A 23,740-nucleotide genomic window follows, 5' to 3' on the forward strand; every position below is an offset into this window, starting at 1 on the left:
TCTTTCTTCTGCTACGGTGATGGTGAGATTTACAGAGATTCATTTTTCACATCTGGTTTCTGTCAGTTTTCTTACTGAAGGAATAAAGGTTAAAGCTAAACTAATATTTCTTCTCTCACTGAAAAAGTGTACATGAAGGGCTGGTATATGTTTCATCATAAAGCTTAATAATGCAAGCTGTTATGGAGATAGAGCTACACCCCAGACACATAATGCAGCCTCCCTATAGGAACCTTATAAGAACCAGGGGTCATATTAGTTTATAATAATACTTGTTTATGAATTCTCCAGTTTTTTTCCCTTTTTTTTAAAGGCTCACTCATACATGAAAGATTTTAGTTAATAGGACTTTAATAAAGCAAATTAGGAAAAGTTAAAATTCTAAATTGGAAAAACTTACATCAGGAAAGTAAAAAATATTTCCAACTCTTATTATTACTTATAACACCAGTAAACCTTTCTTCTGCTATGATGACGGTGAGATTTGCAAAAATGCATCTTTCACATCTGGTATCTGTCATGTTTCTTACTCGAGGAATACATATTCAAACTAAACTAATCTTTCTTATTCTTATTGAAAAGAAGTCATCATCAAAGTGAAATAATGCAAGCTTTTATGGAGATAAAGGTATACCCCAGACGCTTAATGCAGACTTCTTTTGTAAGGAACTTAAGACACATTAGTCACATCAGTTTCTGTCAGTGAGGGCCTGTAATGCAACTTACATGTAAATAATTCTTAAGAAAGAAAGAAATCTTCTCGATAACTTGGGGTGGTCGAGGTATACTCTGGGTAACAAGTCATATGACATTAATGATTTTACCACGGGTAAATCAAGAGGAGTAAAGATTTGAAACAGAAAATGCTTAAATTCTTTTTCTTTTGTTTTTGTCCTGATTTGTTTCCTTTTAACCGACCATCCTGTGTTTGTTCATGCCAGAAAACTTCATTCTGATCAAAGAAAACAAAAAATGGGATGAGGCCTTAACTTACTGCCAGCGGCACCATCATGATCTGGTCTCTATCACAAATTCCGAAGAGGAAGAATTAGTGAAGGAGAAAGTGAAGAACGCCACCACACCGTATGTGTGGCTGGGACTGCGCTTCAGCTGTGTTTTTCAACTGTGGCTGTGGGTCAGTGACCGGGTTGTCTGTTATGAGAACTGGGCCAATGAGGATCACGCTGGACGGTGTGGCATGTCTGTAGCCATGGAGACAGGAGGAGAGCATAAATGGTTCAAGAAAAATGATTCAGAGATGTTTAACTTCATCTGTTCGCTGCGATAGGCTTTTAAACCAGTCTAAATGACTGCTTATAGAGTTGATATTTCTCGTAATTATGAAGTCAAAAAATCAAAATCAAAACTAGAAGCAGATGACATCTAACAGTGATAATTTCTCTTTGTGTTTATTCTTAAGGTTGTTTTTTTTTGTTTTGTTTTTTGCATATTGTTTACTACTACCTACTACAGAATAAGAATCCCTTTTTTGTTTTGTTATTTCAAACTTAAAAATGTTTTATTTGTTGAAAAACGGTCAGGTTACAGCTTTCTGGGTGTTTACAGCAAAGTACACCACAGCATTTATATGCTTATAATAGCTAATGTGTCTCAAAACCACATATATGTAATTATTAGTTTGGTGTCTAACATAAAGAGTTTATTCTGTTTCCGTCTACTTTTATTTCTCTTTTTTCTATTTTTTTCTTGAACACTAGATGGTGCATTCGAGTCAGCCAAGCCACTGAAAAATGTCTGAAAAGTCGTGTGCTTGTACTTTAAATGATTCATGTTACCCAGTTTGGTCTTTTTGTGTAAATCAACATTAAACAGTAGCTCTGAAATTATGTTGGACTATGCTTTTGTTTTAACAAAGTAAAAGAATGTGGAAAAACTAATAAATATATTTTTCATAAAGTTTTGTATTCTTAGACAGTTTAAACTTCATTTTTATGCTTTTCAGAAAGAAATAGACCAATATTTACAATCATATAGTAAAAAACCAGGAGGGCTTTGTGACTGAGCTCCCATCTTATTGTTTCCTTTTAGTTATTTTCAATTAATGTCCATGTTAAACACTAGAAGGTCTTTTTCTTTCTTTTCAATGTTGATGGTGGTTAAATTTGTGATAAAAAATCTAAGAACATGAAATATAAAATAGTAAAATGCAAGACTGTTGTAAATAGAAGATTAATGCTGCAGTCACTTGCAAATGTAGCAACAGCTTAGAGAATGGTAAAATAAAAAATAAAAAAGCTGAACTGATTTTAAACTGAAAACCTGAACACACAACCTGCTCTCAACCAGGTTGTGTGTTCACCATAAGTTGCCATGGTGATTTAACCAGGTAATAAAAGCAAGTTTCATGACACAGAACATTTTGTTTTTCCCTAAGTCTGATTTTTAAATATAAAAATTCGGTATGAACAACTATTTTAGTTTATCTCCCACAGAAGTGTCTTTCTGTGAAGTGACACTTTCTGTATTTATTTGCTGGACAGCCAACAGTGCATATTTCACTTCTTCCTCTTTTCTATCATTTAGTTTCTTAAGACGTGACGCGAGCTGTCACAGTTCACTGTCAGTGGGGAGGACTGCACACGCAGGAGGAAGAGACAGCAACAAAAAACAAGTTTAAAAAGAACAAACCGGATATGCTTCCAGTAAACACAAAGTCCCACTGTTAAACCAAAAGTAGGAATATTTAAATGCGCACCACAGAATTCTCTTTGTTGAAGCAGAGTGGAATATTTTATTAAGTGCAGTCTTCTTTACAGCAACACGCAGACGCATCAGAGCGAAGCACAGAAGAATAACCAGATGTAAGTTAAAACTTTGTAGTTGAAATTAACATTTTTACCTACAATATTTATTTCTTCCTCATTTTCTGCTTAATATTAAAATGATTTGCATTTTTAAAATGAAAAACATTTTTAGTTTTAGAATGAACATTTTAAGAATTTTTAAAGTAGGAATTCTCTTGGTTTGTAATAATAATCTTTTTTATGTAAAAGAAACTGGATCCAACCTTTAATTTCTTATTCATATTATTTGAAATTGTCCTGCTTGTTGTGGTTCCTGTTTACAGCTTGATTTTTTCATCCATCTTTCACTGGTCTTCCTTAGAACTCATCTAACTCAAACATCTAACTATATTAACTCAAAATCGACACAATTAAAATCTTAGTTTCATCAAACAGAGGAAATATGCACGGGAGGCTTTTTCTGCTCATCCTGATGGGTAAGTCGATCAATTTAGCATTAAAAACCACAGATTTACTGCATCACTTGAGATTAATGAAGGTTTCTGTAAACTGCTTACAAAACCTGTCAGATAACAACATCCAAAACACAATTTCTGTCAACAACCATGTGTGAGACGTCTCTATGGGACCTCTGTCCTCCGGATATAATTTTATTAACAACATTTTTGCCATCAGTAGATTTCTGAATAACTTGTTGTTGTTGTTGTTTTTAGGTCAGTGTTCTTTGATTTTATGCCAAGGCTATAAATACTATTTCATTAAAGAGCCTAAAACGTGGGAGGAAGCTCAGCGCTACTGTAGAGAAGGATATAAAGACCTGGCCACAGTGCCTAACATGACATATATGAAGACACTGTACACAGATTCTACAGAGAATCAAGGAAACGCCTGGATTGGGCTGTACAGCATCTCAGGAAAAGAAAACAGGAGGTGGCACTGGTCTCTGCCAGGAGTGGAGTTCAATGATAAAGACGTGAAATGGAGTGGAAATGAACCTAATGATAAAGGCAGATATCTTGAGAACTGTGTAGTGATTGACAGCTCTGGTGGGTTGTTGGATTTTGGTTGTTCTCATGTTCACCGCTTTATTTGCTATAATGGTGAGAATATTTGACAATAATTGTATTAATTAAACAAAGTGTTTATATTTAAACATATCTACAGCTCATCTCTAATGAATATGAGAAGATGTGATAATTGGCTGCTGGTGTTTTAGCCCCTGTGTGCTACCCTGCTCATTTGAATACCCGTCCTCCCACGGTGCTTTCTCTGCCTCTCATGTTACACCAGGACACTGTTCATTTGCTTTGCTGAACCATCTCGTGGTGCCAAATGTCATCACACAAAATTTCATACCAGACCTTTGATCAGAAAACTGTTTCTCTGCCACACAGAGCAAAGTCATCCTGAGCATAATGTCACAGCTGTGGTTATTCCCATAATGTTGGTAGTTTAGTTTTGAAGGTTTCGAGCTATTTTAAGTTGTGTCTTTAGAAAATCAATTTAAAGATACATTTAAAGATAGAAATGTACATTTCTTATGAGTCTTGTCTTTCTCTTTATTCCACAGAACAAAACAAATCACTACATTTCATTGACAATAAAAAAAAGTGGCGTGAGGCTCAGAGCTACTGCAGAGAGCACCACACAGACCTGGCCAGTGGAGCAGAACAGTTAAAGGAAGCAGTCAGTACATTTAAGAGTTCTGATGAACCACGATCATGGATCGGCCTGTTCAGAGACACCTGGAGGTGGTCAGATGGGAGTAATTATTCTTACAGACACTGGAGAGATGTTGGTGAGTTACCTGAAGAGCTGTCTGAAACTGACAACGGCACCAGGAAATGTGCGATGACTGAATTAAACAAAGAAAGAAAATGGAAAGCTGATGATTGTAACACCAGAAAATCTTTCTTCTGCTACGATGGTGAGATTTACAGAGATTCATTTTTCACATCTGGTTTCTGTCAGTTTTCTTACTGAGGAATAAATGTTAAAGCTAAACTAATATTTCTTAGTCTCATGGAAAAGCTTTACACGAAGAGGTTGGTATATGTTTCATCATAAAGCTAAATAATGCAAGCTGTTATGGAGATAGAGCTACACCCCAGGCACATAATGCAGCCTCCTTTCATCAGGAACCTGAGTCACAGGGGTCATATTAGTTTCTGAGTGTGGGTATCGCTACTGTTTCTAATAGGTTCTAGATTTACAGCTATAATGAGACATAATTCTTGTTTCTAAATCCTCCTGATTAAAAGAAAATTAAATATAAAAAAGGCTCACTTAAATTTAAATAATAAGACTTTAATAAAGTAAATCAGGAAAAGTAAACATTCTAAATTGGAAAAACTTACAGCAGGAAAGTAAAAAAATATGACAAACTGTCCAGCTCTTATTTTTATGAAATTTGTTTAGTTTTTTGTTTTCTTCTGTTTGTTCCTCGTGTATTTTTGTATTTGAGGTAGAAAATCTAGAAACCTGAATTCATTTAATTTGAACTGAACTGTGTTTGTTTGCAGAAAAGTTGATCCTGATCAATGAAAGGAAAAATTGGGACGAGGCTGTAAATTACTGCAGAGAGCACCATCGTGACCTCGTCTCCATCACAAACCTTGAACAGCAGGAACTGGTGCAAGAGAAAGCCAAGAATGCCAGCACACCCCACATCTGGCTGGGACTGCGCTACAGCTGTGCTCTTGATCTGTGGTTCTGGGTCAATGACCAGCTTGTCTGCTATGAGAACTGGGCCGATGACACAGACACTGGGGACTGTAACCTGGCTGTAGCCATGGAGACAAGAGGAGAACATAAATGGTTCAAGAAAAATGATGCAGAGATGTTTAGCTTCATCTGTTCTTTATCATAGGCTTTGGAACCATGCTAAATTAATTGTTTTAAATCTTATATTTCTAGTAAGTGTTGTAATCACACTTACTATATTTTTCCTTTATCCAGGCTAGAGATTGATGGGATATAACAACAAGAAGCAGTCTGAGTGCAAACCTCCACTCTGGACAGGATTTTTGTTTAATAGAATAACACTGGATTTTGCATGTAATCATTTTCGTTTTTTTTTTCTCTTTTTAAATGTACTAAGAAGTTTGTAGTGCAGTAAAACAAATAAATAAATAAATCCACACCATTGTGGATTTCAAATGTATCTATTTTGTGATACTTTTGAACTCTGATTGAGAGTGCTCCACATAAACTACAACAATACACTGGACTGTAAACTCTCAATATTGGCTGAATTATGCTACTTTATTGAAATTGTGTGAAATGTGAGAAAAAAAAGTAAAATAAAAATAAGCAAGAATAATGAGTTAATGCATTGGATACATTCACTGTTGCCAAATTCCTCACTCGGATTTTAAAGCCAGCATAAAATAAATGTGCAGAAAAGTGACTAATGTGTTTGCACCACTTTAATATTAACACATCAGAGAGACAAAAAAAATGAACATTTTTACTAGTAATGAAAGCTGTCGGATGAACGTTAGGTATCATTTGAAAATAAATTAGCAAAGATCATTGTTTATTCTGAAGGAATAAGAAATTGTTTATGTTTCTTAGAAATCTGAAGTTTTATTTATTTTTTTCAAAATACATCTCAAAAAGTAAAAAAAAAAAAAAAACTCATTCGCCTTTTTTTCATTATATGTAGTCTCAGGAGAAATGACTGGTTTTGGGGGGGTGGTTGATCCAAAGTACACCATTGTGTTTTCCCTCCATTTAATGATATGATGCAAATATTGTTATTGTAGCACTGTTTGTATGATGATATCCAAATGCACACAATAAAATCCTCTTTACTGGAGCAGAATGGAATATTTTACTGAGTGCAGACTTCATTAGCAAAGCACACAGAGACACACTGTGTGCTATGCTGGCAGTGGCAGACTGTATGTGTAGCAAAAAAGGACTCAAATGCAGACCAAAACAGAAAGTGAAACGTGACGTGGAGTAACAGAAAACGAGCAGTTTACTAAGGCTGGTAAAATAAATACAAATGAAGGGCATGGGTGAAACGAAACAATAACCTAAACTGGGTGATCTAAAACTAAAACATGAAAAACCCTTAAACACGGTGAACTGACAGGAATACCTGAAGACGTGCACACAGAGACACATCATGAGTGTCTCTGTGCGCTCATCAGAGTTTCTGAGTTAAACCACACTGACATGTTTTTCTATGGACTGACTGAACATTTGTGTAAATGGTGCCTCTTCTGAGTAGAAAAAAGTGACCACTATGATATTATTGGGTTAAAAATATTTACCTCTTAAAAATTTCCAGCAGCAGCTGTCAGCCATAATTTAACCGTCCACACATTTTTATTTTTCTGTATATTCTCAATAAAATTCCTGGAAAGAAATGTTTTACAATAATTTTAAATGATTATTGACGACACAAATAAACTCTGTCCAGCGTGTTGGATTGTAAACTTTCCATACGTCTTTAGTTACATGCTACTTTCTGCTACTACTAGTATTCAAACTATGTCAGCAGCATCATTAAGAAGTTGTAGTTAAAATAGATATGAACACATCTAGAACACAGAAAAGTGTTCTAGATTTAAGATTATAAACTTGATTATCAGCATGAATTTAGTTTATCTTCTACACAAATACTTTCTTGTTGTTTAACTTGTTGGTCAGTTTTCAGAATGACCACAACTACAAAGAAAAACAAATCTCAATTATTAAAAACATTCATTTAATTTAGTCTTTTACCATTGCTCTAACAGAAAGGATGTTTTTAGTTGTGTCTTTCAGCATGTCAAACAGCAGGTTTGGCTTCTTGTCTGTCCTTTTTTCCATTACATTATGTAAATATTGTTATTATATTGCCTGGTGTTTGGCCAGCTTAGAGTTCTTGTTTGCATATTCAAATCCATTCAACAGAGTCTTCTCTGTTGGAGCAGGATGAGGAACTTTATTGAATGCAGCCTTCATTAACACATCAAATAGAGACATCAGAGAGAAGCAAGGAAACACAAATAATCAAATATACATTAAAACTTTGTGTTGCTTTTCAAAATTTATAATATGTAGGTTGAAGTTTAAAGTAGTTTTTCTTTCTTTGTTTAAAATTAGATTTTTTTTCATATAGTTTCCACAAAGTAAGAGCATTGCAATAAGTCAGTGGTTGTTGAAGCATTTATTTGTCTAATCTTCTTTGTTTATACTTAGCTGCATTATTTTCATCTATATGTTTGTTCTTTTTTGTTTACAGTTTCCATATTTCTGTCATGGTTCTGCATCGGTGACCCAGCGTTTTGTGTTGTTTATTATTAATAGTCTTTGCTTTTGTCTTATTTAGAATCTCTAGTCTTTGGTTTCAGTGTTATTTAGAGTCCTTCTGTTTCTGTCTCTGTGTTCCAGGTTTGCTGTGCCCCTTGTCATGTCTGCGTCTCTGTGTTAGTTTCCTGTTTTACTTTGACAGTCTGTGTCCTGTGTCAGTGTATTCTGTTTTTCTTCCTGTCTTGTAATGTTCAATTAGTCACAACTTTGTCCAGTTTTTATTGATCCATGACAAAAATGACAGCAACATTTACAGTTAACATATTAGTTTCAAAAAACATGCAGTGCTGGTTTGCCTGCTCATTCTGGTGGGTAAGTAGATCATTTTACCAATAAAAATTACATATTTGAATCACCTTAGATTGATTGAGTGCATTGTTAAGTGATTATAAGGACCACAAATGCTGATATGGCAGGCAGAGATTCCTACAAAACTCAGGTTATGCTCAGTTTCTAGAACATTTAGTAGTCCATAGTTCCAGCCCAAATGATAAACCAAAAACACAGAGAGATAAAAACAGATGATGCAACAAAGGAAAGACGGCTTTTCAAAAATAGGACAGCTGTGTGATCTGAGTCAGACAGGCTCTCTCTCTCTCTCTCTCTCTCTCTCTCTCTCTCTCTCACACACACACACACACACACACACACACACGCCATGAAAGATAATCGGGGAAGTGGATACAGCTGGCAGGACAGGACAGGTGTAGACAATTAAGACAATGAAAAGGTGGAACCAGAACACAACAGAAAACCAGCTAATAAAATAGGAAATTACCCAAAATATAAGAGATAAATACTGAACATAATATGATGGGAACACTGGTGTAACTAAACACCAGTCACAAACACCACAGAAAGTTCAAATAACACACAACACAGGCTTCTTCTCACCATCAGTGAGAGTGATGCTATTCTAACATTGAGCTTGCCAATAATTGGAGCTTAATATTTACTTTCCTTTAAAGTTCTTCATCATTAGAGACAAAAAAAAAAGATGTTACTTTGATTTATTTGTTTATTGTGTCTAATTGAGAGATACTTACATGCACACATTAGTAGCCTTTAGATTTATAGCCAGGTAGATGAATAACAGTTATAATATTAACTTTGTACCCAAACATAATTCAGCAGTGCAGTACAATTTTCAAATAGTTGAATCATAATTACATTACATCGCATTGTTATTGTTTTCAATAAAAATGTTTGTTTGGACAACAGAAATTCGCTAAAACTCTTTATTGTAGCAGAAAGTAAGAGAAAGGGAAATACGTAAGTACATGAGGTGCATGTATTTTAATTTTGTACTTTTTGGTTACAATTACTTTCCAGTGGCTCCAGGTTGTGCAGTCACAGGATTTTGAGATAGCACAGTAGAGCTATTCTTACGACGTTTTAGCTCACGATCAATCTGACACCAGACACATAGGTTGCAGAAACAAGTGTGTACGATGTCTCTCTGGAGAGTCCCCTATGGAGGAAATAGCTGTTTGTTATTTCTATCCTTTAATTATAACATAATATTTGGATTATAGATAACTGCACTTAGGTTTGCAATGTTACATTAAATGTGTTTTTTCACATTCTTGGTTGTTTATTAAAATTATTTTGTGTAAAGATTTTTATAAATCTGCATTTCTAGATGAAGAAATGCATCTTATAAATGGTATCTGTTAAAAAAAATTGAAAATTGTTTTATTGGTGTCATACCTCAATTCCATATTTCTTTCTCATGGCAATCCTGAATGACAAGGCTACGGGGACAACAAACAATGGTATCCCGAGGATCGATAGTGACCCAGGGGAGCACATGTCCAAAATCGGGAGGAAAGGGTTCTCTCCAAGTGATTTTGAAATGGTGATCGCATAGCATGGCCAGCACCAAAAAGCATAGCAACCTGAAAATCATGACACAAATAGTAAAATATTGGCATTTTTTACACATATCAAAAATACAAGTTAAAGTCCAGTATTGATTCTTACAAGACAACTTGTCTTCCATGCAGTGAAAGAGGCCAGAGCCCCACTCTGCTGACGACGGCTCTGTCATTGGGCTGCAGATGATGACCTGATTGGATCTGAATATGTGCTGTATATGTTTAAAAAAAAATTGGAATAAAGAACAAACACACAAATATAAAACACCCTCTATGCTCCATGTTTCTAAATATCATAAATATGGTTTCATGTAAATCAGGTTTGCCACTGTGGATCCTTCAAGAAGATATAACATTGTACAAAATGAAATCAGTTTACTGTGAATGCATCCATATGGAAATTCTTTGTTGGTAAGTAAAATTCATTTATTAAGCGCTGTGCACAGAAAGAGTAAACTTGATAAGAACATGATGTTCCACAATGGCCAGTAAAAATTTAGTCAGCTACATTCCAAGTCCTTCATTTTAAAGGTACAAATATATAAGTTTTTAAAAAGGCAGGGACAAAATTTGTTGTAGTGCATTCTGATTCATATGTGTGCATTTATTAATATTTTAATAGGGATAAATCCCTTCAGTATACTTCTTTATCCTCCAATCCAAACTATAGCAATTTCAATAACTTTGAAACTGAAAAATAATAAATTAAAAAAGAACTTTTTTTCCTTATTAAATCACACTTTTTGGATAAATATCTATCATTACTTATAATATTTAAACTTATATACTTAAACAAGATATAAGTTGCCATGTTAAATTTTAATTTGTCTTACCTGATGTAGATGGAAGTGCTGTTGTCACCTTTTAGGCTGTGAGAGAATTAAACAGTGTACTCTGAGGAGCGGCACTTAAAGCAAATTTCCTCAGTTATCAACTATCATCAACATTTTTTTGTAGGCCCACAAAAATGTTGACATAAGTCAATATAGAGTGAAACAAAAAGCTGTCAAAAATATTTCTACGGAACTGAAACAAATGAAGTTGGATCATTAATTTTGTTCTCACCTTACACACCTGTAAAAATGTGTTACTGTTGTGTTGCCAAAGTCTGTCCGTGAGCACACAAGACAGTGAGAGACCGCTGCTGCAGTGCTCAGAACCATGATGGTCCCAATGCTGGGGGCAGTGTGCATGTGCTTTTGCAAAAACTGTACCAGGGGGAATTGTTGTATACTTTAAAGTTATGCATAACTTGCAAAAAAATCCAAAATACTGGCTTGACACTACGTAGATGTTACATGAATATACACACATACTTCTTGTGGTTACCTGATAGATGTGTTTCTCTTTCAGCTGATATGAATACTTCCATTCTCTAAAATGTCATCAAACACCATTAAGCTGGAAGCCTTGTGTTAATCTCCACAGCTGTGAAAACACTTAAATGTTATCAGTTACACAGATTATTCTTTGCATCCTTGAACAGTTTAATGAATAATTGCACAGAAAGTTGTGGAGATTACAACTTTCTCAAGTGGAAATGATAACAGAGACTCTTCAAATAGTAATACTGAGCAAGAACAGGATTCCTAAACAATCAGCAAGTTAAGACGTATTCTTGACAGTTATTCCGATGTTAACAACCCCTCTCTATGTTTGCTCTTGCCCACACAATCTGTTCACATTCTTGTGCAAACAGGCTGTCGGCTTAAAACCCTTATTGCAAAATACTAAGTTATAGTGCCAAACTCTCATAAGAAACAGAGCCAGTGTGTGCACACGGACACTGCCAGGTTGTGTCACGCACGACACTGACTCCTGGTTCAGAAAGACTTTTCGCCTCTGTCAGTGCACCCCAGGGTGGCTGTGGCTACAATGTAGCTTGCCATCACCAGTGTGTGAATGTGTGTGTGAATGGGTGGATGACTGGATATGTAAAGCGCTTTGGGGTCCTTAGGGACTAGTAAAGCGCTATATAAATACAGGCCATTTACCATTTACCATTTGTATCCTAAATGCAAGTGACGGGAAACTAAAGGCCCGTCACTTGCACTTTTTGGTGTGAAATGACATGTTACAGTCACAAATACACAAACACAATTAAAGTTTTCATCATTTTCATGAAAGTGTTTGATTTGATTCCAAAATCAGTTCCCCAGAACTGACTCAAGACTCACAAATTTGGAGGGCAAACGGTTCAAAACTGTGAAAATATCTATTCTGTTCAGTAAGTCTGGCCTTACTCTTTGTAATAATTACTGAGGCAGAGTGGCTTTAAGCTCGGGCTGGCATCCCTGAAGGATTTATGAAAATATTCATACAATCATTTACACAGATATAAACAAAATTTAAATAAAACCATGGAAAACTTTCAACATTATTTGTGCTCTTAACGTTCCTCCTCAGTGAATAAACTTCATTATGAGAGCTTTTAATCACACAAATGTCTGTGATCACCTTGTTAAGAGCCACTACTTAATTGACCTGCCACAACACTTACCCGCTCTTTCTTGCTGTGCAGGAATCTGTGGATCAACGGTCTGGATACTGTGGTGAGCAATCGGAAATACTGAGTGAGTAAATAGATTTATTCAGTAAAAGGACCAGATGTTACAGTTATGAGGAAAAGCAGCCCAGAAACTTTACCAGCTGCACACATCGTTGTGTGCCTCAACTTTCGTTCTTTGGCCTAAGCTAATCTGCCATTTTTCCTTGGTTAGGTTTAGAGATCTGATCTATATTATAATTTTACAATTTGGGACACATCGTCGGTAGTGGACCTTTGATTCATCGGGTGTTTCGGCCATTATCACTAGACACCCTCATCCAAGGAGGCCCTGCCAGGGTTGATCAGGGTTGTCACTGGTTTATGTAAAATTTTTATTTCTCTTCTTCTTTCTAATGTTTAATTTTCTACAGTTTATTCTATCTATTCAATGCAACTGAGAAATACTTACCTCTTTAAAATTTATGGAGCCTCATTTCTTCAAAAGGGACAGAAAAGGTGATAGAGAGATGTAAGACAAGTAAGTAAGATAAGATAGGAGAGAGGAGAGCCGGAAGGGGGGCGCCCGATCTGGCTTCCCACACCTCCCCGCCGGATTGGACTGTACGCTCTACCTCCCCATTGCCTCCCAGAAAAGGGAAGAAGAGCAGAGGGGAGAAGAGCAGAACTTTTTTTTCCTATTCTTTCATTCCTCCTTTTAGTTTCACTACCATGAGCTTAACTGCACAGTCCCCATGAGGCCCTGAGACAGCTGTATCAGTCAACCAGAAAAACTAATGTTATGTTTTACCCTTTTGATGCCCCCTGTTGAGGCAGGCCCACCACAGGCCCACGTGATGTCAGCCCTTTTTAGCCATTCTAAGAAGTTCTGTGACTGATGTAGAAGATATTGTCTGATCAAAGTTCGGATTTAATGCTGACAGACAAAGAACTGGGAGGTGCAGGTTTCTTTAATTGGGAGAGCCTACAAGCTTTAATATCGTCCAGATCTGAACTCCAACTGGAAAAACAGAAAGACTAACCTTCATCTCTGAATTCAACAACTGTTATCAGCAGCTTAACAATATGCATTGCAGACACTGACACACTCTACAGGCTGAAGCATTGCTGAGTGCTGATACTGGAGCAACTTCCTGTCTTATTATTTTAAGGAGCTCAGACAGTTAGGGATCATCTTGTCAGTATTGTTCAGCCAAATAAACTGAACGATGCTTCAGATGTTTTTTACTCATCCACACAGTGGAAAGACGTCGTCTGTTAAACAGTTCACAAACTGCAACACAACATCAGTTATCTGTGTGCTCAAATACACCGGTGGTCAAGCTTGTACTGGAACCACATAGAGAGCACTTAAACAAACAAGGAGTATGCCATAGCTAAACACTATTATGAGGCTAAACACAGCTCTCTTCAGAGGATCTAATGCTGTATCATAGCAGACTCGTTGTAGTAGCTGAAAAGGACTTTTGCCAGTTTGCCAAACTGTGTTCATGCACATTTGCACATATACACACACATTCAGTAAGATTCAGCCAATTAAGAATTTCTGGCTATTAGACATCTCAAACGTGCGCACTATCAATCAGGTAATGAGTAAACTTAAAATGTGCTGCTGAATTGGATTTTGTGGGGGTTCCTGTGGGACCTTTCTTTTTTGGGAGAGGTGTGATGAACCCTGCTCATTGTTTTAAACCTTCTCTAAAGTGTTTCAGATCTGGTGGGTGCAGCAGGGTTCATCAGTGCCAACTGGGCCTTTGGTTCCCAGACTATAAATCTTCCTGTACTGCTTTTTCTTTACTCTTTGTTGTTTGTTGCATTTACAACACTTGCATACATCTCAGCATACGTGCATACCTTACATCATAGCTCATATTGATTTGTGTAGCTCGTTAAGTTCTGTTTCAGTAGTCTAATTTTATTTATGAACCTTCCAAAGAACCTTCAAAATGCAAACAGTAAAGACATGCAGTTAGTTTAGTTTTATTATAAGTTTTATTATATATAAATACCTCTGAGAGAAGGAAGCATGTTGTTAAAGTAAATTATTTTAAATAACACCATCTCTTTGTTTGACATTATGTAAATATTAGTATTATATTACCTCTGTTATGACCATCTTGTTGGAATATTTAAATGAGTCCCATAGAATGATCTTTGTTGAAGCAGAGACATTTTACTGACTGCAGGTTTCTTTAACACAACACGCAGAGGCATCGGACTGAAGCAAGGAAAGAAGAATAATCAGATGTAAGTTCAAACTTCAGTCTCAATTTACATTGTTAGCTCAGCACTGGCTTTACATTAAACTTACAGTATTTATTCTGTATTTCTGCTGATTTTTAAAAGACTCAAAAACATTTTTAAAGTAGCTATTCCCCTCATGTGTAATGTATTTTTTTACAGTGCAAAATAAACTGCATGTTTTCTTACTCATATATTACCTTACCTATATTACCCTATTATCTGTGAGAGTGGTGCAGTTATATTAACTTTGATGGTTGTTTATCTGTCTTTTAAATCTTAGTTTTATCAAACAGAGGAAATATGCACCGGAGGCTTTTTCTGCTCATTCTGATGGGTAAGTCGATCAGTTTAACAGTAAAAACTGCACATTTGCATCACTTCAGATTAGTGCAGGGTTTCTGTGAACTGCTCACAAAACTTGCCATCAGTAGATTTCTGAATGACCTGTGTTTTTTTTTTTTTTTTTTGTGTGTTTTTAGGTCAGTGTTCCTTGATTTTATGCCAGCGCTATGAGTACTATTTTATTAAAGAGCCTAAAACTTGGGAGGAAGCTCAGCGCTACTGTAGAGAAGGATATAAAGACCTGGCCACAGTGCCTAACATGACATATATGAAGACACTGTACACAGATTCTACAGAGAATCAAGGAAACGCCTGGATTGGGCTGTACAGCATCTCAGGAAAAGAAAACAGGAGGTGGCACTGGTCTCTGCCAGGAGTGGAGTTCAATGCTGAGGAGATGAAATGGAGTGCAGGTGAACCTAATGATGGAGGCGGATATCTTGAGAACTGTGCACTGATTGACAGCTCCAGTCGGTTGATGGATCTTAGTTGTTCTAATGGTTACTCCTTTATCTGCTATAATGGTGAGAATATTTGACAATAATTGTATTAATTAAACAAAGTGTTTATATTTAAACATATCTACAGCTCATCTCTAATGAAAATAAGAAGATGCGATAATTGGCTGCTGGTGTTTTAGCCCCTGTGTGCTATCCTGCTCATTTGAATACCCGTCCTCCCACGGTGCTTTCTCTGCCTCTCATGTTACACCAGGACACTGTTCTTTGCTTTGCTGAACCATCTCGTGGTGCCAAATGTCATTACACAAAATTTCATACCAGACCTTTGATCAGAAAACTGTTTCTCTGCCACACAGAGCAAAGTCATCCTGAGCATAATGTCACAGCTGTGGTTATTCCCATAATGTTGGTAGTTTAGTTTTGAAGGTTTCGAGCTATTTTAAGTTGTGTCTTTAGAAAATCAATTTAAAGATACATTTAAAGATAGAAATGTACATTTCTTATGAGTTTTGTCTTTCTCTTTATTCCACAGAACAAAACAAATCACTACATTTCATTGACAATGAAAAAAAGTGGCGTGAGGCTCAGAGCTACTGCAGAGAGCACCACACAGACCTGGCCAGTGGAGCAGAACAGTTAAACAAAGCAGTCAGTACATTTAAGAGTTCTGATGAAACACGATCGTGGATCGGCCTGTTCAGAGACACCTGGAGGTGGTCAGATGGGAGTAATTATTCTTACAGACACTGGAGAGATGTTGGTGAGTTACCTGAAGAGCTGTCTGAAACTGACAGCGGCACCAGGAAATGTGCGATGACTGAATTAAACAAAGAAGGAAAATGGAAAGCTGATGATTGTAACACCAGAAAATCTTTCTTCTGCTACGGTGATGGTGAGATTTACAGAGATTCATTTTTCACATCTGGTTTCTGTCAGTTTTCTTACTGAAGGAATAAATGTTAAAGCTAAACTAATATTTCTTCTCTCACTGAAAAAGTGTACATGAAGGGCTGGTATATGTTTCATCATAAAGCTTAATAATGCAAGCTGTTATGGAGATAGAGCTACACCCCAGACACATAATGCAGCCTCCCTATAGGAACCTTATAAGAACCAGGGGTCATATTAGTTTATAATAATACTTGTTTATGAATTCTCCAGTTTTTTTCCCTTTTTTTTAAAGGCTCACTCATACATGAAAGATTTTAGTTAATAGGACTTTAATAAAGCAAATTAGGAAAAGTTAAAATTCTAAATTGGAAAAACTTACATCAGGAAAGTAAAAAATATTTCCAACTCTTATTATTACTTATAACACCAGTAAACCTTTCTTCTGCTATGATGACGGTGAGATTTGCAAAAATGCATCTTTCACATCTGGTATCTGTCATGTTTCTTACTCGAGGAATACATATTCAAACTAAACTAATCTTTCTTATTCTTATTGAAAAGAAGTCATCATCAAAGTGAAATAATGCAAGCTTTTATGGAGATAAAGGTATACCCCAGACGCTTAATGCAGACTTCTTTTGTAAGGAACTAAAGACACATTAGTCACATCAGTTTCTGTCAGTGAGGGCCTGTAATGCAACTTACATGTAAATAATTCTTAAGAAAGAAAGAAATCTTCTCGATAACTTGGGGTGGTCGAGGTATACTCTGGGTAACAAGTCATATGACATTAATGATTTTACCACGGGTAAATCAAGAGGAGTAAAGATTTGAAACAGAAAATGCTTAAATTCTTTTTCTTTTGTTTTTGTCCTGATTTGTTTCCTTTTAACCGACCATCCTGTGTTTGTTCATGCCAGAAAACTTCATTCTGATCAAAGAAAACAAAAAATGGGATGAGGCCTTAACTTACTGCCAGCAGCACCATCATGATCTGGTCTCTATCACAAATTCCGAAGAGGAAGAATTAGTGAAGGAGAAAGTGAAGAACGCCACCACACCGTATGTGTGGCTGGGACTGCGCTTCAGCTGTGTTTTTCAACTGTGGCTGTGGGTCAGTGACCGGGTTGTCTGTTATGAGAACTGGGCCAATGAGGATCACGCTGGACGGTGTGGCATGTCTGTAGCCATGGAGACAGGAGGAGAGCATAAATGGTTCAAGAAAAATGATTCAGAGATGTTTAACTTCATCTGTTCGCTGCGATAGGCTTTTAAACCAGTCTAAATGACTGCTTATAGAGTTGATATTTCTCGTAATTATGAAGTCAAAAAATCAAAATCAAAACTAGAAGCAGATGACATCTAACAGTGATAATTTCTCTTTGTGTTTATTCTTAAGGTTGTTTTTTTTGTTTTGTTTTTTGCATATTGTTTACTACTACCTACTACAGAATAAGAATCCCTTTTTTGTTTTGTTATTTCAAACTTAAAAATGTTTTATTTGTTGAAAAACGGTCAGGTTACAGCTTTCTGGGTGTTTACAGCAAAGTACACCACAGCATTTATATGCTTATAATAGCTAATGTGTCTCAAAACCACATATATGTAATTATTAGTTTGGTGTCTAACATAAAATGTTTATTATTCTGTTTCCGTCTACTTTTATTTCTCTTTTTTCAATTTTTTTCTTGAACACTAGATGGTGCATTCGAGTCAGCCAAGCCACTGAAAAATGTCTGAAAAGTCGTGTGCTTGTACTTTAAATGATTCATGTTACCCAGTTTGGTCTTTTTGTGTAAATCAACATTAAACAGTAGCTCTGAAATTATGTTGGACTATGCTTTTGTTTTAACAAAGTAAAAGAATGTGGAAAAACTAATAAATATATTTCTCATAAAGTTTTGTATTCTTAGACAGTTTAAACTTCATTTTTATGCTTTTCAGAAAGAAATAGACCAATATTTACAATCATATAGTAAAACACCAGGAGGGCTTTGTGACTGAGCTCCCATCTTATTGTTTCCTTTTAGTTATTTTCAATTAATGTCCATGTTAAACACTAGAAGGTCTTTTTCTTTCTTTTCAATGTTGATGGTGGTTAAATTTGTGATAAAAATCTAAGAACATGAAATATAAAATAGTAAAATGCAAGACTGTTGTAATTTTACAACCTGCTCTCAACCAGGTTGTGTGTTCACCATAAGTTGCCATGGTGATTTAACCAGGTAATAAGAGCAAGTTTCATGACACAGAACATTTTGTTTTTCCCCAAGTCTGATTTTTAAATATAAAAATTCGGTATGAACAACTATTTTAGTTTATCTCCCACAGAAGTGTCTTTCTGTGAAGTGACACTTTCTGTATTTATTTGCTGGACAGCCAACAGTGCATATTTCACTTCTTCCTCTTTTCTATCATTTAGTTTCTTAAGACGTGACGCGAGCTGTCACAGTTCACTGTCAGTGGGGAGGACTGCACACGCAGGAGGAAGAGACAGCAACAAAAAACAAGTTTAAAAAGAACAAACCGGATATGCTTCCAGTAAACACAAAGTCCCACTGTTAAACCAAAAGTAGGAATATTTAAATGCGCACCACAGAATTCTCTTTGTTGAAGCAGAGTGGAATATTTTATTAAGTGCAGTCTTCTTTACAGCAACACGCAGACGCATCGGAGCGAAGCACAGAAGAATAACCAGATGTAAGTTAAAACTTTGTAGTTGAAATTAACATTTTTACCTACAATATTTATTTCTTCCTCATTTTCTGCTTAATATTAAAATGATTTGCACTTTTAAAATGAAAAGCATTTTTAGTTTTAGAATGAACATTTTAAGAATTTTTAAAGTAGGAATTCTCTTGGTTTGTAATAATAATCTTTTTTATGTAAAAGAAACTGGATCCAACCTTTAATTTCTTATTCATATTATTTGAAATTGTCCTGCTTGTTGTGGTTCCTGTTTACAGCTTGATTTTTTCATCCATCTTTCACTGGTCTTCCTTAGAACTCATCTAACTCAAACATCTAACTATATTAACTCAAAATCGACACAATTAAAATCTTAGTTTCATCAAACAGAGGAAATATGCACGGGAGGCTTTTTCTGCTCATCCTGATCGGTAAGTCGATCAATTTAGCATTAAAAACCACAGATTTACTGCATCACTTGAGATTAATGAAGGTTTCTGTAAACTGCTTACAAAACCTGTCAGATAACAACATCCAAAACACAATTTCTGTCAACAACCATGTGTGAGACGTCTCTATGGGACCTCTGTCCTCCGGATATAATTTTATTAACAACATTTTTGCCATCAGTAGATTTCTGAATAACTTGTTGTTGTTGTTGTTTTTAGGTCAGTGTTCCTTGATTTTATGCCAAGGCTATAAATACTATTTTATTAAAGAGCCTAAAACTTGGGACGAAGCTCAGCGCTACTGTAGAGAAGGATATAAAGACCTGGCCACAGTGCCTAACATGACATATATGAAGACACTGTACACAGATTCTACAGAGAATCAAGGAAACGCCTGGATTGGGCTGTACAGCATCTCAGGAAAAGAAAACAGGAGGTGGCACTGGTCTCTGCCAGGAGTGGAGTTCAATGATAAAGACGTGAAATGGAGTGGAAATGAACCTAATGATAAAGGCGGATATCTTGAGAACTGTGTAGTGATTGACAGCTCTGGTGGGTTGTTGGATTTTGGTTGTTCTCATGTTCACCGCTTTATCTGCTATAATGGTGAGAATATTTGACAATAATTGTATTAATTAAACAAAGTGTTTATATTTAAACATATCTACAGCTCATCTCTAATGAAAATGAGAAGATGTGATAATTGGCTGCTGGTGTTTTAGCCCCTGTGTGCTATCCTGCTCATTTGAATACCCGTCCTCCCACGGTGCTTTCTCTGCCTCTCATGTTACACCAGGACACTGTTCTTTGCTTTGCTGAACCATCTCGTGGTGCCAAATGTCATTACACAAAATTTCATACCAGACCTTTGATCAGAAAACTGTTTCTCTGCCACACAGAGCAAAGTCATCCTGAGCATAATGTCACAGCTGTGGTTATTCCCATAATGTTGGTAGTTTAGTTTTGAAGGTTTCGAGCTATTTTAAGTTGTGTCTTTAGAAAATCAAGTTAAAGATACATTTAAAGATAGAAATGTACATTTCTTATGAGTCTTGTCTTTCTCTTTATTCCACAGAACAAAACAAATCACTACATTTCATTGACAATAAAAAAAAGTGGCGTGAGGCTCAGAGCTACTGCAGAGAGCACCACACAGACCTGGCCAGTGGAGCAGAACAGTTAAAGGAAGCAGTCAGTACATTTAAGAGTTCTGATGAACGACGATCATGGATCGGCCTGTTCAGAGACACCTGGAGGTGGTCAGATGGGAGTAATTATTCTTACAGACACTGGAGAGATGTTGGTGAGTTACCTGAAGAGCTGTCTGAAACTGACAACGGCACCAGGAAATGTGCGATGACTGAATTAAACAAAGAAAGAAAATGGAAAGCTGATGATTGTAACACCAGAAAATCTTTCTTCTGCTACGATGGTGAGATTTACAGAGATTCATTTTTCACATCTGGTTTCTGTCAGTTTTCTTACTGAGGAATAAATGTTAAAGCTAAACTAATATTTCTTAGTCTCATGGAAAATCTGTACACGAAGAGGTTGTTATATGTTTCATCATAAAGCTAAATAATGCAAGCTGTTATGGAGATAGAGCTATACCCCAGACACATAATGCAGCCTCCTTTCATCAGGAACCTGAGTCACAGGGGTCATATTAGTTTCTGAGTGTGGGTATCGCTACCGTTTCTAATAGGTTCTAGATTTACAGCTATAATGAGACATAATTCTTGTTTCTAAATCCTCCTGATTAAAAGAAAATTTAATATAAAAAGGCTCACTTAAATTTAAATAATAAGACTTTAATAAAGTAAATTGAAAATTCTAAGCTGGAAAAACTTACAGCAGGAAAGTAAAAAATATGACAAACTGTCCAGCTCTTATTTTTATGAAATTTGTTTAGTTTTTTGTTTTCTTCTGTTTGTTCCTCGTGTATTTTTGTATTTGAGGTAGAAAATCTAGAAACCTGAATTCATTTAATTTGAACTGAACTGTGTTTGTTTGCAGAAAAGTTGATCCTGATCAATGAAAGGAAAAATTGGGACGAGGCTGTAAATTACTGCAGAGAGCACCATCGTGACCTCGTCTCCATCACAAACCTTGAACAGCAGGAACTGGTGCAAGAGAAAGCCAAGAATGCCAGCACACCCCACATCTGGCTGGGACTGCGCTACAGCTGTGCTCTTGATCTGTGGTTCTGGGTCAATGACCAGCTTGTCTGCTATGAGAACTGGGCCGATGACACAGACACTGGGGACTGTAACCTGGCTGTAGCCATGGAGACAAGAGGAGAACATAAATGGTTCAAGAAAAATGATGCAGAGATGTTTAGCTTCATCTGTTCTTTATCATAGGCTTTGGAACCATGCTAACTTAATTGTTTTAAATCTTATATTTCTAGTAAGTGTTGTAATCACACTTACTATATTTTTCCTTTATCCAGGCTAGAGATTGATGGGATATAACAACAAGAAGCAGTCTGAGTGCAAACCTCCACTCTGGACAGGATTTTTGTTTAATAGAATAACACTGGATTTTGCATGTAATCATTTTCGTTTTTTTTTTTCTCTTTTTAAATGTACTAAGAAGTTTGTAGTGCAGTAAAACAAATAAATAAATAAATCCACACCATTGTGGATTTCAAATGTATCTATTTTGTGATACTTTTGAACTCTGATTGAGAGTGCTCCACATAAACTACAACAATACACTGGACTGTAAACTCTCAATATTGGCTGAATTATGCTACTTTATTGAAATTGTGTGAAATGTGAGAAAAAAAAGTAAAATAAAAATAAGCAAGAATAATGAGTTAATGCATTGGATACATTCACTGTTGCCAAATTCCTCACTCGGATTTTAAAGCCAGCATAAAATAAATGTGCAGAAAAGTGACTAATGTGTTTGCACCACTTTAATATTAACACATCAGAGAGACAAAAAAAAATGAACATTTTTACTAGTAATGAAAGCTGTCGGATGAACGTTAGGTATCATTTGAAAATAAATTAACAAAGATCATTGTTTATTCTGAAGGAATAAGAAATTGTTTATGTTTCTTAGAAATCTGAAGTTTTTTTTTTTTTTCAAAATACATCTCAAAAAGTAAAAAAAAAAAAAAAAACTCATTCGCCTTTTTTTCATTATATGTAGTCTCAGGAGAAATGACTGGTTTTGGGGGGGTGGTTGATCCAAAGTACACCATTGTGTTTTCCCTCCATTTAATGATATGATGCAAATATTGTTATTGTAGCACTGTTTGTATGATGATATCCAAATGCACACAATAAAATCCTCTTTACTGGAGCAGAATGGAATATTTTACTGAGTGCAGACTTCATTAGCAAAGCACACAGAGACACACTGTGTGCTATGCTGGCAGTGGCAGACTGTATGTGTAGCAAAAAAGGACTCAAATGCAGACCAAAACAGAAAGTGAAACGTGACGTGGAGTAACAGAAAACGAGCAGTTTACTAAGGCTGGTAAAATAAATACAAATGAAGGGCATGGGTGAAACGAAACAATAACCTAAACTGGGTGATCTAAAACTAAAACATGAAAAACCCTTAAACACGGTGAACTGACAGGAATACCTGAAGACGTGCACACAGAGACACATCATGAGTGTCTCTGTGCGCTCATCAGAGTTTCTGAGTTAAACCACACTGACATGTTTTTCTATGGACTGACTGAACATTTGTGTAAATGGTGCCTCTTCTGAGTAGAAAAAAGTGACCACTATGATATTATTGGGTTAAAAATATTTACCTCTTAAAAATTTCCAGCAGCAGCTGTCAGCCATAATTTAACCGTCCACACATTTTTATTTTTCTGTATATTCTCAATAAAATTCCTGGAAAGAAATGTTTTACAATAATTTTAAATGATTATTGACGACACAAATAAACTCTGTCCAGCGTGTTGGATTGTAAACTTTCCATACGTCTTTAGTTACATGCTACTTTCTGCTACTACTAGTATTCAAACTATGTCAGCAGCATCATTAAGAAGTTGTAGTTAAAATAGATATGAACACATCTAGAACACAGAAAAGTGTTCTAGATTTAAGATTATAAACTTGATTATCAGCATGAATTTAGTTTATCTTCTACACAAATACTTTCTTGTTGTTTAACTTGTTGGTCAGTTTTCAGAATGACCACAACTACAAAGAAAAACAAATCTCAATTATTAAAAACA

General features: G+C 35.8%; 2 protein-coding genes and 1 long non-coding RNA gene across 3 annotated transcripts; all 3 read left to right on the plus strand.

Moving 5' to 3' along the window:
* Positions 1-3,387: 3,387 nt before the first annotated feature.
* On the plus strand, positions 3,388-5,897 carry LOC113009480 (putative C-type lectin domain family 20 member A). The gene is made up of 3 exons (XM_080292081.1): positions 3,388-3,792; positions 4,260-4,563; positions 5,288-5,897. The coding sequence occupies exons 1-3, from the start codon at positions 3,388-3,390 to the stop codon at positions 5,632-5,634; spliced, it is 1,056 nt and encodes a 351-aa protein (XP_080148207.1). The 3' UTR covers positions 5,635-5,897.
* A 9,008-nt stretch (positions 5,898-14,905) lies between these two features.
* LOC145421602 (macrophage mannose receptor 1-like) lies at positions 14,906-17,660 on the plus strand. The gene is made up of 5 exons (XM_080292083.1): positions 14,906-15,565; positions 15,859-15,911; positions 16,025-16,437; positions 16,824-16,849; positions 17,314-17,660. The coding sequence occupies exons 1-5, from the start codon at positions 15,139-15,141 to the stop codon at positions 17,658-17,660; spliced, it is 1,266 nt and encodes a 421-aa protein (XP_080148209.1). The 5' UTR covers positions 14,906-15,138.
* A 1,189-nt stretch (positions 17,661-18,849) lies between these two features.
* LOC145421466 (uncharacterized) lies at positions 18,850-19,508 on the plus strand. Its single transcript, XR_013902829.1, has 3 exons — positions 18,850-18,965; positions 19,049-19,093; positions 19,398-19,508. It is a non-coding gene; the product is annotated as an uncharacterized LOC145421466 (long non-coding RNA).
* The last annotated feature ends 4,232 nt before the right edge of the window (positions 19,509-23,740 follow it).

This window comes from Astatotilapia calliptera, chromosome 17, assembly GCF_964374335.1.
Source record: "Astatotilapia calliptera chromosome 17, fAstCal68.1, whole genome shotgun sequence".
In the NCBI taxonomy this organism is placed as follows: domain Eukaryota; kingdom Metazoa; phylum Chordata; class Actinopteri; order Cichliformes; family Cichlidae; genus Astatotilapia; species Astatotilapia calliptera.

Bases quoted from the DNA above. Each gene is read 5' to 3' on its own strand.
- LOC113009480 (XM_080292081.1), top strand. From the start codon at position 3,388: ATGGGACCTCTGTCCTCCGGATATAATTTTATTAACAACATTTTTGCC. The intron at 3,793-4,259 runs GTAGTGATTGAC...TTGTGTCTTTAG, and splicing joins GCAGATATCTTGAGAACTGT to AAAATCAATTTAAAGATACA. The intron at 4,564-5,287 runs GTGAGTTACCTG...GTTTGTTTGCAG, and splicing joins CAGACACTGGAGAGATGTTG to AAAAGTTGATCCTGATCAAT.
- LOC145421602 (XM_080292083.1), top strand. From the start codon at position 15,139: ATGACCTGTGTTTTTTTTTTTTTTTTTTGTGTGTTTTTAGGTCAGTGT. The intron at 15,566-15,858 runs GTGAGAATATTT...TCTGCCACACAG, and splicing joins CTCCTTTATCTGCTATAATG to AGCAAAGTCATCCTGAGCAT. The intron at 16,438-16,823 runs GTTTTCTTACTG...TTATAACACCAG, and splicing joins TTCACATCTGGTTTCTGTCA to TAAACCTTTCTTCTGCTATG.